At 46.8% G+C, this 14,528-nt stretch overlaps 1 protein-coding gene across 2 annotated transcripts in view; it reads right to left on the minus strand.

Annotated features, from left to right (window-relative positions):
* Window positions 1–7,725, minus strand: part of UBASH3A (ubiquitin associated and SH3 domain containing A) — a 35,521-nt gene extending 27,796 nt beyond the window's left edge. The window contains exons 1-4 of one of the 2 annotated variants that reach the window (XM_021679163.1): window positions 7,610–7,725; window positions 5,496–5,549; window positions 2,888–3,074; window positions 597–795 (exon numbers count right to left, since the gene is read on the minus strand). In XM_021679163.1, coding sequence (XP_021534838.1) covers window positions 597–795; window positions 2,888–3,074; window positions 5,496–5,549; window positions 7,610–7,722 — 553 coding nt within the window. In that variant the 5' untranslated portion in view covers window positions 7,723–7,725. The remainder of the gene's footprint in view (window positions 1–596; window positions 796–2,887; window positions 3,075–5,495; window positions 5,550–7,609) is intronic. The other variant, XM_021679164.1, reaches the window with a different exon arrangement.
* Window positions 7,726–14,528: the final 6,803 nt, after the last annotated feature.

Below are 14,528 nucleotides of genomic sequence, written 5' to 3' on the forward strand. Positions count from 1 at the left end.
GGAAAAAAGACCATGCTCCTCCCTAAAACATTACCAAAAACCAAGTAGGACTTGGTTTTACACACAGCGCTGACCCCAGGAGGGGATCTGCCCAAGGTGGGCTTGGGGCTGGGAAGCCCCCGATCCCCCAGCATGGGCACCAGCCTGCAATCCACCGTCTTCACGTGGCCACTCAATGTCCCCTCCTGGGACAGTTTCCCGGGGCAGCTGGAGAGTGCCAAGTGTTCTCAAAAACCACATCGATGCAAACAAAGGTATTCCTACTTAGAGAAAAGATGACTGCTGGTTCTCGGAGTCTGCCTTCCTTTTGAAGGACATTCTGGCTCATTAGATTTAGCTCCAGCTGAACTGTTGTTCAGCCTCGGACTAAGGCCATGTCAGAGGAGCTGGCTGGAAAGGGAGAGGTGAGGATGGAAACGTCCCGGGCCAGGGTGCGTGTGTGCCCAGAGCCCAGCTCAGCCAGCCGTCTGGCCGCCACGGCAGCAAGGAGCAGCCTGCACCCCCACCGTACCCGAGGAGCAAGCTTGGCCCGAGACGCAGAGCGGTCACTCCCTATTAACCGCGCCTTTCATGTGCAGGTGTCCAGGGCTGCCTACCTGCTAAGACAGAGGCTTCTGTAGCGAACATTATGGCAAACTCCCGGATGACGTCTGCAGGGCTGTCGTTCACGAAGAAGCCCAGATAGCTGATGGAAGAGTGGAGAACCAGAGGGACGACCGAGGGGAAGGAGCCCAGGATCCTGTCCCCAGCTCTCTTTAGAGCCTCATACAGACATTCCACCTTGTGGTCTTCACACTAAGGGAGAGGAGACAGAGGATGTGCTTTCTCGCCTTTTGTTAGAAGGGCAACTATTAACTTAGTAAAAATCATGCAGCCAACTGAGCCTATTTCTGATCACGATGCTGGAATGTAATTTATTTTGTCCATGTGTTTGGGGTTATGGATTTGTTCTTTACCCGGTCCTCAGTTTCTTAGAGATTTCGGGTAAAATTCGAAATGGAATATCCTTTAAGTGTCTGGGTTGGAAGTCACTTGTCACCCTAGCTACCTCCCGTCCCTCCATGTCATGTCAACTCAACCCACAGCTGTGGTCAGCATTGCATCATTTGGCTTCTGGAGGTTTCCCATGGACTCTGAGGCAGTCACGGGCATGCACTGCTCAGAGCTCACAGTGAGGAGGACAGTGGCCTAAGTCCCCAGCATCCGACCACGTTCCCGCGGTGACCGTGCCCGTCACTGCCCCTGATGTGGTTTCCTTGGAGGTGGTCTGGGCTCCCAGGCTCCCTGTCAGCCGGCTGTCCTGCTCGGAGCAGTGTTGGCAGGCTGAGGTTCTGCCGCCTCGTCCTCCCCCGCTCTCCTGCCTGTCCCTTTCTTCTTTGTCCTTCACAGGTGTTTCTCCCAAATAAATCTCTTAGCACTTCTAATTCCAGCTTGGGGTCTGCTTCGTGGGGGACCGTGAACCAACACAGGCTCTGACCCAGTCTCCCCACTGCCCCCCAGTTCACTGCACACAGTTCAGTCTGACCACGCTACCTAATGCCATGCTCCTGCCATGCCACCCTCCACCCCGAGGCGGCAGGTGCTCCCCCTGTCACCCGCAGAGTGCTGTCTACACTGCTCAGCCTGAGCGCCAGGGCCGCGGGCACTGATCAGAGCCCTCAGTGCACTTCCCCCTCCTGCCTCCGGGGCTCAGCGTTGCCCCAGCCACTTCCTGGGCTTGAAGACCTTCCTGCATGTGGAAGACCCACGTGGCCACATGGGACCACGGTGAAACCATAGTGAAACCCAGACCCTTCCCCCCCACTCCCCCTCCCGCCCCCGGCAGGAAATCAGCCCAAGCCCTGCTCTTCCTGGCAGCTGGTTCCCTCCGAATTTCCCACAGCACCTTTCATCCTCTGAGGAACCAGCTGCATTGTAGTTTTAATATGCATTTTTATGTCCCCTTCTGATCAGCTGGCTCTATTCGTCCGTCTATTACATCTTAGCGGCCCTTGTGGGGCCTGGGGAAGCACATGACGTATGGAGAGTGTGACCTTGAATAAGTGACCGTCTGTCCACATTGTATCTCTGGGTCTCAGGTAAGTGGAAGCACAGAGTCGTTACAAACAGAGCTGTGGGGGGACATCTGAGCGTTGCCTTCTGCAGCATCAAAGGCAGAGACCCAGTCCCTCTGCTGCTCTTCTGCCAGGAAGGGTGCTCGGCCAGCGCCGGCAGGGTTGGACGTGGGCTGGGGGTCGGCGGGGCGGCTGACACGAGAGAAGGGAGGGGTGCGTGTGTGTATCTACGTCCGTGTCTGTGTGGGTCACTTGGGGGGGGTGTGTGTGTGTCTGTGGGGACACGTGCGTGCTGGGTGCAAGTCCCAGGGGGTTGGGAAGACGAGCTGGGAGGCCAGGTGGCCCCTGGCTGCTGTGACAAAGCGTGCCCATTTCTAAGGTTACTTTCATCCCTGGCTTTGGCTGCCTTCCTTTCCCTGACGAGCTACCCAGGACATGCAGGAAGGAGCCTGACTGTCACAAATGCTGTTGCTGGCAAAGGAGGGGGACCCACTCACACCGGTTTGCCCGGGACTTTCCTGGGTTTCACGCCAGAAGTTCTGTGCCTTGGGACTGTGCTAGTGTCGGGGTGCAAAGAGCAGTGAGGCATCTACCTCCTCTCGAGGGGTTAGTCTCCTAAGGGATGCAGGGTGGCACCAGACACATTGCCACAGCACGTGGACAGTGCCACTAGACACACAAGCAACACGATGGTGGGAGCACAAAGGGCGGCAGCCCTTCTGCCTGGGGAGCGGGGAAGACTTAACAAAGGGAGGGGCTAAGTGAGTGGGGCTCTGAGGAATGCCTAGGAGTTGCCCAGATGAGGGGAAAAGTGAAGGGTGGGGCCGACTCACCGTGAAGAAGTCACAGAGCGTTATGTGAGGGAAGACCTCATGGGCTCGGTTCTTTGTGCACTGACTCTTGCTCTCTCTCCAGAACCCCTGCAGTCTTTCCAGCAGGGACCCCGTGGGGCAGAGGAAAAGGGCGTACTCCTGGGGGATGGGATCATCCAGAGAAGGGTCATCACGATGACAACGCAGCCTGCAAGAGAACAGGCTGACTTCACCCATGCCACGATGGCAGGACACTTTCCCCGCGTGGGGAGGGCAGCAACCCAGCACCAGAGGTGTCCACACTGCACAAATTCACCGCCAGCACCCCGCAGCAAGGCGGGTGTGGCCGCGGCATGGCGCCGGGCCCCCCCCACCCCAGGCTCTGCCCCACATGAGTCTGATTCCCGGGCCAAAGACCAAGATAGTGAGAGAAGGTGGCCTGGTCTTCAAACGGTCTTTGGGGGCCAGAAAATTTGTAGAAAACATTCACATTTCATTCTATCCGACTTCAAATTGAGCGTAAAAGTCAAAACTAAAAAAGAAAAACAAAAAAACAAACCTAGACAAAACGTAGGTGGCTATTCTATATTTTCTTTGTATTCAGAAGGTTATTTTAAGGACAAGGAGAGGTGACATATAACCCCAAATTCAAGTTCATACTTACTGATGACAGAAACAAGAATTAAGACAACCCCAAGGCACCATTTTCTCATCTGTCAAATTAACACAAAGCTTTTGAAAGGAAGAAGGTTATGCTCCATGTGTCAAAGGTGCAGTGGATCTGTGCAACTTCTGTATAAAAGGAAATTGTCAGGATGCACCAAGAGCCTTCGAATACCCATCCCATCTGAACTGACAATTCTACTTCCAGAACTTTCTCCAAAGGAGAAAGCAAATTAACACTGAACGCGTGAGGTATTTCATGGCAGGTGATTTGTAACAGGAAAGACATAAAGATAAGATAAGTGACAGTAAGTTTATTGACCATGCATTCATCAGGAGTCATGGTTTTGAAGAATTTCAAGTGATGCAGAGACGTGCCCGAGATGTAAGACTGAGTTTAGCGGGCGGGATGTGGCCGCTTGAGGAGACAGGAGCTATGCACACATAGAGGCTCCTTAAGAGTAAAACACCAACAGAGGGCGCTCTGCCCCTTCATCTTGGCGCAAATGCATCCTTCACTGTTGGCTTTTCCTTCCAGAAACTTAAGTGACCAATCCACAGATGACACACACGTGTGTTTTATATCAATCATAAGCGACTGTTTAAATTATTCTGCAGGTTGCACTGTTTTTAGTCCACACCATGTTTTTGCAATTGACCCAAGTTGATGCGTATGCATCCGGTTAAGCGCGTCCAAGGGCTGTGCATGCTCATCACCCATGTGCGATATTTTACCCATCCATTCCACTGCTGGACACTGACATTGGTTTCTTTTTGAACAGTTTCGTAGCACGGTAATCAAGATCTTTGTACATGTTTCTTGGGCCCTTTGTATGTTTCCAAGGCACGGACCTGGACGTGGAGGTCCGTGGTGGGCGGCCGCATTGATACCCACCCCAGACTGCAGCCAGGACAGGGAGAGACCCCCTTCCGCTCACCCGCGTGGACACTTGAAGCTGCTTTTCATTTTTAATGGCATCTTAATTGGCACTTCCCTGGTTAGCTACGGTCGGCCCACTCTGGGTGGAGCCTAGGGGACCCCACTGTCTCCCCATGTCTCGGTGGGACTTGTGATCTGCTTGGCTGAGTTGTAAGTAGCAGGAAGTCACCTTGGCCCTCAAGGCAGTGGGTTTCATTTGAAATTCAAATTTGGCAACCGACTTTAGAGTCAGCCTAGCGCAGAGGATTCTGGGTGTTTCCCTTCGTCTAGTAGAGGTGTTGCATAGTTTGCCCTTGGCCTAGAGTTTTTGGGGAAAGAAGGGGGTTCCCAGTGAGGACATGCTGGCCAATCAGAGACCTACTGTTGGCATTTGCCATCCTGCTCTGGGAGGGCACCCCAGCTGGCTGAGACCTGGTTTTTATTGCTTGATTTTTGCTGCAGTTTTCCAGAGCAGAGCATGCGGGGACTTCCCACCTAGGGGCAGAATGACAGCATCACGGCACATTCAGGCGGGACTGGGTGCTGGAGAACGGGGTGATCCCAGAGCAGAAAGCCGAGGCCTGCCGCAGTGGGCGGCTTGCGGAGTGCATAGCTGATTGATGGTGGAGCCTCCTGGAACCCTGAGTTCCTCCCCCGGAACCCCACAACCTGGCCCCTGATGCCTCGGGGGGCATCCACGACCAGCAGTAAACTCTCTCCCCATCAGAGGTAGCCTGAGAGAGTGGGGACCTCTATTTTATATCTTCCCTATTTACTCAACAAATCACGTGGCTTGCTTTCTTCTTTGATAGCCACATTTGGGTAAACTCAGATTTTTAAGTGAAGAAAGCCTTGTTCAAATTTCAATCTTTCTCCTCTGTTTGCCATTTTAAATGTGGGTTCTTTTCCCCTTTCCTTCGGTGCTGGGTGGGCAGGCAGGGGCTCCCTCCCTGGCCGCCCGGCGTATGTGGGGCACCTCCCCGTGTCCGCCCTGCAGAGCTCTCAAAGCCAAGTACTCAGCACATCTGCAGAGACAGCCCTACTCACCAATTGGATGCCTCTTCCGCTGTCTTTCTTCCAGTGGCTGCCAGGGCCTTTAGCCTATAGGAAAGCAGAATGAGAGGAGCATTCAGAGACCTGCCGTCTATTCTTTGGGGAAGCAGGAGGGAGGCAGGGGTAGCCCTGCAGCACATGGGACCTTCAGGGAGGCCCCCACGAGGGCCTGGACTGCTAGATTTTGCAGCTGGACCCCCTGCCCAGGCCTCCGTCTCCATCTCCATGTGGCATCACTGTGGTTTCTGAAAATGCAGACCTGCTCATACCTCCCCTGCTCAGGGGCTCCAGCCTCCAGTCCTGGGCATGGGCTCCAACCATGCCCGCAATCTTGCCTCCTTGGCCAGTCCCCACACCCTGCACCAAAGCCAGGTGAACCCACTCTTGGATCTGCAAGTTGGCTGTGAAGGGCCGAATCCCTGGCTTGCCCACGTGCCTCCCTGCCAAAATGCAGCCCTGTGCCAACACGCCCTTAGAGAAATGGCACTGCTTCTTCCAAGCTTGGCTCAAGTGTCCCTCCTCCAGGAAAACTTCCCCAACCCTCCCAGTGGGGTGGTCGTGCAGCCCATCCTGTTTCCTCACCACACGTACCGTCACCATGCTTCATCCATATAGACTTGTGTCTGTTCACCTCCTCTACCAGCCTGCAAGGTCCCTGAGGCCCAACGGTGTCATACTCACCACTATAAACCAGGATGTATATACACTGAATTAAATTTAACTGAATGGGACCAAATTGAACAGGATGGAGTACAGCTAAGATAACTCTCTCAGAATTCAGCCCGGAAATAGCTGGAGTTGATGAGCAAACCAACATGGTGCTGCCCCATGTTGCTATTGGTGAATACTGACAGGGATGACATTGGTTTCGATTACAAGGACTTCTGAGCATGAGTCTGCATCCAGCTTCAGTAGTGTAGTATAGGATGGGCTTTAGAAGGGCCAAGAGTGGGGTCCTGCCCCACCACTGCCTGGGTTCTCTGGTCTCAGTGTCCCTGGCTGCACCCAAGGGAAGGTGCCCAGGTTGGGGTCTGGCACATAGTTCCACTGCTTATTTCAAAGATCCCTGGTTTATTATCAACATAAAGGCAACAAAGTTCTGATTTGGGTTAGAAAAGAAAAGGGTGTAGCTTCCACGTGATTTCAGCCAATTTGCTCAGGGTTTTGTTATAATGTTTAAGGAAACTTTGGTCCCTTCCCCAATCCAAAGTTACTTAAAGGGACTTCTTTTTTTATTTTTAGATTTTATTTATTCATTTGACAGAAAGAGATAGAGCACAAGCAGGGGGAACAGCAGAGGGAGAGGGAGAAGCAGGCCCCTCACGGAGCAGGGAGCCCGACGCGGGGCTTAATCCCAGGACCCCAGGATCATGACCTGAGTCGGAGGCAGACGCTTAACTGACTGAGCCACCCAGGCACCCATTAAAGGGACTTCTGATGCATTTTCCCATGTGAATAAGCCTGTGAAAAATTAGTACCCCATGTCCCTATCTAGCTCATTGCTTTTAGGGACTTCTTTCTCTGACAGGATGGCTCTTAAGGTTAAAATTTTCCATATGGGGACCTTTTCCTTGGGTAAGCAGCATCGAGTCAGTGCTGTTCCGGCACTTTCTTAACCATCTCTTTCAATGATCAGACATTGAAGAGATTTTCCCTATAGATGAATGGTTTCCCCGCACCCTTTAGAAATATGTTCTTGATGGTGGTTCTTGCAACAGCTCCCTTCAACTGAGGGTCTGAAATACCTTATGGCGTCACCTCAGTCACTGAACTGCAGAGAGGGTACAACCAGGCCCAAGCTCCTCCAAACCCTGAAAAATGGGGGTGCCCCAGTAACACATGACTCCCAATTTTTACAAATGTCGGGGTCCCTCTACCAGCCAGCCAGGCAGCCAGCCAGCAGAGTTTGTCTTTAAAGGGCAAAGATCATGTCATTTATCAAAAGGAGAAAAAGGCCTTATTTTGAGACAGTAACTCGCACTGCAAGGTGCACCCCATGGACAGGAAGTAAGTGCTCTGAGCTGCCTGCTGATGTGCGGCAGGGGCCAGAGGGGCTGGGGGGCCTGGGACACACACCCAGGAGCCCGCGGCGGTGGGACGGTACTCACGCAGTGTGTGCTGGGAAGCCCATTCCCAGGAGGGCGTCCAGGAGCGAGGGGGTGCTGCGGCCCTTGTGCTTGTTGGAGACCTTTGCGTAGAGCTGAGTCTCCCCTGCTGCCATCTCTTCCTGCCTGTGGACAGAAATGAATAGATAAAGCCAGAGAGAGTGAGACAGGCAAGGCTGCCTGAGGGTGTGAAGAAAAACCTCAAGCCCTTTTGATCTTTCTGACAAAAGCTTATATCCTGTTTGCATGAGATGTTGGTTTTTCAGAATTCTCTTTGCAGGGTGGTGGGGTACAGCTCCCACCAGCCCTGTTTCCACATGGGGTTTGGGTTCCAGAGGTCCAACGTGCTTACCAGAAGAACAGGAGTTGGAAAGATTGACACTACTAAATTTTGACAAGGCTGTGCAATACTTGGAACTCTTATTTGTTGTCCGGCCATTTTGGAAAACGTTTGGACAGTTTCTTATACAGTTCATCATACATTTGCTATGTGACACATTTGCTCTTCACTATCTACCAAGGAGAAATAAAAATGTGTGACCACACAAAGACTTGTATGTGAATGTCCATGATGGCTTTATTCACAGTAGACCTGAACTAGAAAGAATCCAAAAGCCCATCAACTGGTGAATGTATATGTAAGTTATGGTATATTCAATCAATAAGTAGCACTCATCAATAACAACAACTGACTTAGACTCCAAATGTTGCATAGATGAATTCCGAACTCCAAATGTTGCGTAGATGAATTCCGAACAACATTATTTTGATTAAAAGAAACCAGACTCAAGATCATACATGCTGTATGATTCTATTTAAATGAGATTTTAAAACAAGGTACAACTAAACTATAGAGACAGGAAACAGATAAGTGGTTGTCCAAGGCCAGGGTCTGAGGGAGTTTTGGGGGTGATGGAAATGTTCCATATCCTGATAAGGGTGTGTAGGTCTTCAAGACTGACTGAACTGAACACTCAGATTGGGGGCATTTTAAAGTGTGTAAATTAAATCCCAATAAAATTTATCTTTAGAAAGGAAAGGGAAGGAATACTAAGAACAATTAAAAACAGTATGCTAATTTTCAACAAAAATAGGCCTGCTGGGATTTTGTGGGGGATTATGTTGAATCTATAGGTCAGTTTTAACAATACTGAGTCTTCCATTCCATGAATATGGTATATCTCTCTATTTACTTTCTCTTAGCAGTGTTTTGTAGTTTCAGTGTCTTGTGTTTATTCCTATGTGTTGCTATAGTTTAAAAATAATTCCTATTTCCATTTGTTGCCAGTATATAGAAATATAATTGATTCTTAAATATTGACATCATATCCAACAATCTGGCTGAGATCACTTATTAATTCTAACATTTTGTAGATTCTTTTTGATTTTTTATGTATATAATTATGTCATCTTCAAACAATGCCAGTTTCCCCCTTCCTTTCCAATATTTGTTAACTTTATTTCCTCTTTGTGCCATATCATTGTGGCAAAGACCTCCAGTGACATGTTGAATGAAAGTTTAGGATAAGTACCCTTTATCATAGTAAATAAATTTTTTTCCACTCCTAATTCATGGAGGTGTTTTTTAAAATTCATTAACAGATATTGAATTTTTTCGGGCGCCTGGGTGGCTCAGTTGGTTAAGTGACTACCTTTGGCTCAGGTCATGATTCTGGAGTCCCTGGATCGAGTCCCACATCGTGCTCCCTGCTCGGCAGGGAGTCTGCTTCTCCCTCTGCCCTCTTCCCTCTCGTGTTCTCTGTCTCTCATTCTCTCTCTCAAATAAATAAATAAAATCTTAAAAAAAAAACCAGATACTGAATTTTTTCAAAAGCTTTTTCTGCATCTATTGAGATGATCATGTTGTTTTCCTTCTTTATTCAGTGAATGAGGTAGCTTATTCCAATTGACCTTTGAATGTTAAATCAACCTTGTGTTTCTAAGATAAAACTTTGATCATAATATGTTATCCTTTGTATATATTAACCAATTTGTTAATATTTTGTTCAGAATTTTTTGCATCTGTGTTTGTGAATTAGCTTGTCCTGTTGTTTTCCTTTCTTGTAATTTCCTTCTCAGGTTTTGGTGTCAGTAGAGTGATCAGCTCATTCTGATATTCCTGGGACTTCCTAGTCACAACACTGAAAGTTCCCACTCTAGGAACCCCCTCAGTCCCTGGAAAACGAGGACAGTTGGCCACCCTAAGTGTCAGTGTTATTCTGGCCTCATAAATGAGTAGGGAAGTATTTCCTCTTTCCTGATTCTCTGAGTTTTTGTAAGATTGGTATAACTTTTTCTTAAATGTTTGAAAAGATGTATCAGTAAAGTCATCTGGTCCTAGAATTTTCTTGGAAAGTTTTAAATTATGGATTTAACTTATTTAACAGATACAGGAGTATTCTTCTTGCATTGGTTTTATTAAATTGTTTTTCAAGGAACTTGATCATTTTATCTAAGTTGTTAAATTTCCTGGCATAGATACCAGATTTTCTTTATCTTCTTTCAATTCTGTTGCATAATTTTCTGTGTAGAGGTCTTGCGGTATTAGTTAGATTGTTCTTAAGTATTTGATCATTTTTTATGCCATTGTAAATTATTTTTTTAAAATTTCATATTCATACTCTTTGTTGCTGGTGATTAAAAATACTATTGATTTCACATTACTTTACGTTGAACTTATATCCAAATATCTTGTTTGACTTACTTATTAGTTCCAATAACGAATCTCTAGAATTTTAAAAATATTCTATGTACAAAAGGAATTGTGTCTATGAATAATATTTTTCTTTCTTTCTTATCAGTACATATTCTTTACTTTAAAATTTATTTTTTATTTCTTTTCTTTCCTTGTTTTCTTTTTTCCTTTTCTTCTCTTCTTTTTTTCTTCTCCTCCTCTTCTTTATTCTTCTTTCTTTCTCCTTCTTCCTCATCCTTTTCCTCCTCTTTTATTGTACTGGCTTAGACTCCAAATGTTGAATAGATATGACATATATCTATATAGTGCATCTCCCTGTGTTGTTCTCCATTTTAGAGGAAAATGTTTCAATATTTCATCTTTAAATGTAAGTTAATTATGTTTTTAAATATACTTTTTCTTTGAGGAATTAAAAAGATGAAATAATTTCATAATCAAATGAATTAAATAGCTCAAACTCAAAAGTCTCAAAGTAGAAAAAACTTGTGACCAGAAGAAAAAAAAAAGTAGATTTTTGGGTCTGAGATATAGCCTCTACTCAAATATATTTTTCTTTTCTCAATAGTAAACCACTTTCTGAGCAATTGTGCTTATAACATATTAAAATATAAATTTCTCTCTTTTTAAAAAATCTTATTTTTTTTAAAAGATTTTATTTATTTATTTGAGAGAGAGAATGAGCTAGAGAGAGCGAGCACATGAGAGGGAGGAGGGTCAGAGGGAGAAGCAGACTCCCTGCCCAGTGGAGAGCCTGCTTCACCCCTGCCCCTCACTCTGCTCTTGCTCTCTCTCTCAAAAAAAAAAAAAAAAAGGAGATTGAGACAATGCTTGGAACTCAAGCTGTGTGCAAACAGTTACAAAAACTTCACAGCTCCTAGAGGACCCCTCGGGGGGGTCCTCTTCTCATACCTCTAAACCAAGACCATGGAAGACACCACCTTGGTGAATGCCAGCCCTAGGCATGCTGATTTCTATTTCCTTAAAGTTTCATTTTGAGATTGATGGAATCAATTTGTAGGTAAGCTTTCGGAGAGGCTACTGTATGGTGGTAGAAGTTCAGCCACCATCATGGGTCATCTCCCTGCTATACCCAGGCAAACTGACCTCATTTGACACACATCCCAAGATGTTAACATGTTAATGTATTAATATGACATATGTGAATTCATGATTGCTTCTGGTTTTCTACATGTCTACTCAGTATTGTTCCGCCACCTTAGTTTATGATGAGCTCATCCATGAACCTGGAGCCTACCACACACTCATCACTGTGTCAAGTGCCACGATAATACATTCTAGACTGTCCTCTGAGAGTGGTACTCCAATGGAGCATCACCTATAGCACTCAGGTGAAAACAAAGAATTAAGTTCTAAGTTTCCTATCCCTGTCTTTGAAGGCAAAGGTTTGTTCAAGGACTAGCGAGAGTAGTTAAGAAAGATGTAAAGGAGGGGTGTATGAGTTTGAAGGATCCCTGGTCTTAAATCCAAAAACATTGAGAGGTGTGTGGGCAGGTGCAGGGAGGCAGGAAAACAAAACTGAGTTAAACCACAAGTGGCTGAATATATCTCTCTAGCTATTGTTGCCATTGGCAAATCCTGCCAACTCTATCTTTAAAATCCCAAATCTAGCTTTTGCTCCCCATTTGCACCACCAGCATCTTGGTCCAAGTCACTGCCATGGTGGCCCAGGTTTTTAGTAGCTTCCTGCTGGCTTTCTGTGAATTCACCTCTGTCCCTACACTTTGTACACATGCATAGATCTGACTTTGCCCTGCTTAGCTCTTTGGTGGCTTTTCATCACATGGAAATCAAACCAGCGTCCTTCCAATGGCCCAGGCCTTCCATGATCTGCCAATTTCCAAGCACATAGGTTTTCTTGGGGTTCCTCAAACACCCCCAGCTCATCTTCTCCAGGCCTCTGGAGTTGATGGTCCTGTGCTTGGAACAATCTCCCCTCTTAGCTCATATGACCTTCCTTATCTCATCATTGAGGTCTCCACTGAAATACCACTTCTTCCTAGAAGTCTTCCTCCACTACCCTGTCTGATCACTCTCTAAGCCTCTCCCAGCCTCATCTCTTCCTCACATTTGTCATCACCTGAGACCACAGATGAATGCTTTGTCCTCTCTGCCATCTGCTCTGAGTCTAGATGCCTGGCTCATGGCAGATGGCTCATAAATATTTGGTGAATAAATGAATGCATCTAGCTCTACTCCACTAGACTTCCAAAGGGGCTCAGTTCCCTGCCAACAGCAGCAGGGCTATGTTCTCTCCTGATAAAACATCTTAAAGCTGTATTGTGTGCAGAAAACCCTCGGGATGTAGAGGCCCCTTACAGAATGGAGTGTGAAGTGTCTCTATGGAGTGCTCACTGTGAGAACACTTCAGGTTCCTTCTCTTTTGCCTGCAGAGCTGCTATGAGTCAGTCACACCGAGGGATAGAAACCGCTGCCAGAGCGTTTTGCCTGCCCCTCTTGGTGTGCTTGCTCAGCACCGGGCAGGACCTCTCTGTTCTTTTATAAAAGGAGCGCCTGTGTTCTGAAGCCTCTTATGTGAAGTTTCTGAAAAGGTTTGCTTACCTTACTTACTAATTAAAGGCAAGTCACATTTTTCCCCTCCCTGGTCTCTGTAGTCATACCACCGATGGCCACTTGATAGCCACATCCAGGTCGGGTTACACAGATGCCCGCGATAATGCTGTTTGCTGTGATGATTGAGTCGACAAGGCTGAGTGACCTGGTGGAAGTATTTCCCGATTGGAAGAACCTGTTGGCAGCCTGCTTACCATCACACTTGCTTTTATAATGAAAAAGGAAAATATTTCTGCTTTTAATGATGGCGGCCCCAGAAATGGTGAGTAAAGTGGGTGGGGGAGAGACGATGCTTCTGAAAGAGGATTTCTCAACATTTCTCAGTGTTGTGAAACCGACCAACAACTGCCTGTTTGGGAAGGGACTTCCATGCCTAGGTTCAAGGTTTCAGAAAGCATTTTACCACTTGTTCTTATTCTGATCATAAATATTTAAGCTGCGTAATTTGCCACATGCTGATAGTACGTGGCAAGTATCAGCAAGAATCAAAAGCAAAAATGCTGGATGTGAATTTACTAGTTTTCTAAGATACTTTTCAGAGCCACTTTTGAGACGGGAATGAAATAAATATTTTTAGTGCATAACTTTCGCTTCAATTTTCCTAAGACCATGCGAAGCAGCGTGAAGACAGAGTTTGCGTTAAATGGCTTAATAGTTTCTTGTTGAATCTCAAACATCACAATCAGTAAACAGAAATTGAAAATGGGTGATTTAAGAATCTATGTTTCTATGCCTGTTGGAACCTCCTTTGCGGAAGCAGGTTCCCAGAGAACTCATGCCTGACTGATACCTGGGAGGGTGAGTTGGGATTTAGTTGGGAACATTCCGCCATTTCCTTGCTCACTCCGCCCCCTTAGAGTTACGGGAATGATTTCCAGGGCTTCTGACCTCTCTGGCTTTGCGATAGGTGGAATTCTTTCGGAGGAAACAGAGCCCCAGTGTAGCTGGTGCAAGCCAGCGGTCCCCAGCTTCTCCTCCCTTTGCGGTGTGGGGGACTGGGCACCCAGAGGGCATGGATACTTTCATCCTTAACTAGGTCATGCCCGCGAGAGCCAGGGAAGGGCTGTGTTTACGGAAAACTACAAATACTGTGGGTGAGTGTCCCCTCCATGGTGCCATCTACATTTTTTGGGCGTGGACATTGTGTGAGTATAAAAAACTTCTTATGGTTATGATAGGTGTCCCGCATGTGTAGGCAAAGGGTTGAGTTTCCGTGGGACAAAGAACAATGACAAAAAAGAGAAGGAAGGTGCTTTGAAAGTGATTTATCTTCTGAAAAATAAAGGTGCAGTAATTTCTAAATCGTAAAAGGGCATATCTCTAAAGATTGCTAGTCAACTGATTTTAAGATTGGTAGGAATACACAGTGAGAAAGTCATTATTTTAGCAGAATTCAGTTCATAGTTTTTCGTTAACTCTGGAAGTTTCTCTGTTACCTGCTGTGGCTCAGAAAAAAAAAATGCGTTCTCGCTGGACACATAGTTTTGATTAATGGGTACTGAATGTGCTTTATGTGGATTGTTGGATTTCAAAGATTTAACATGACAAAGATGTGTTTGACACTAAAACTGTAAATAAGGGAGCAAACGCTTTCTGTTCTTCCTGGTGAAGGAGGTGGAGCCAAACCTCGGAGGT

The sequence above is a fragment of the Neomonachus schauinslandi genome, chromosome 1, assembly GCF_002201575.2.
Source record: "Neomonachus schauinslandi chromosome 1, ASM220157v2, whole genome shotgun sequence".
Lineage (NCBI taxonomy): Eukaryota > Metazoa > Chordata > Mammalia > Carnivora > Phocidae > Neomonachus > Neomonachus schauinslandi.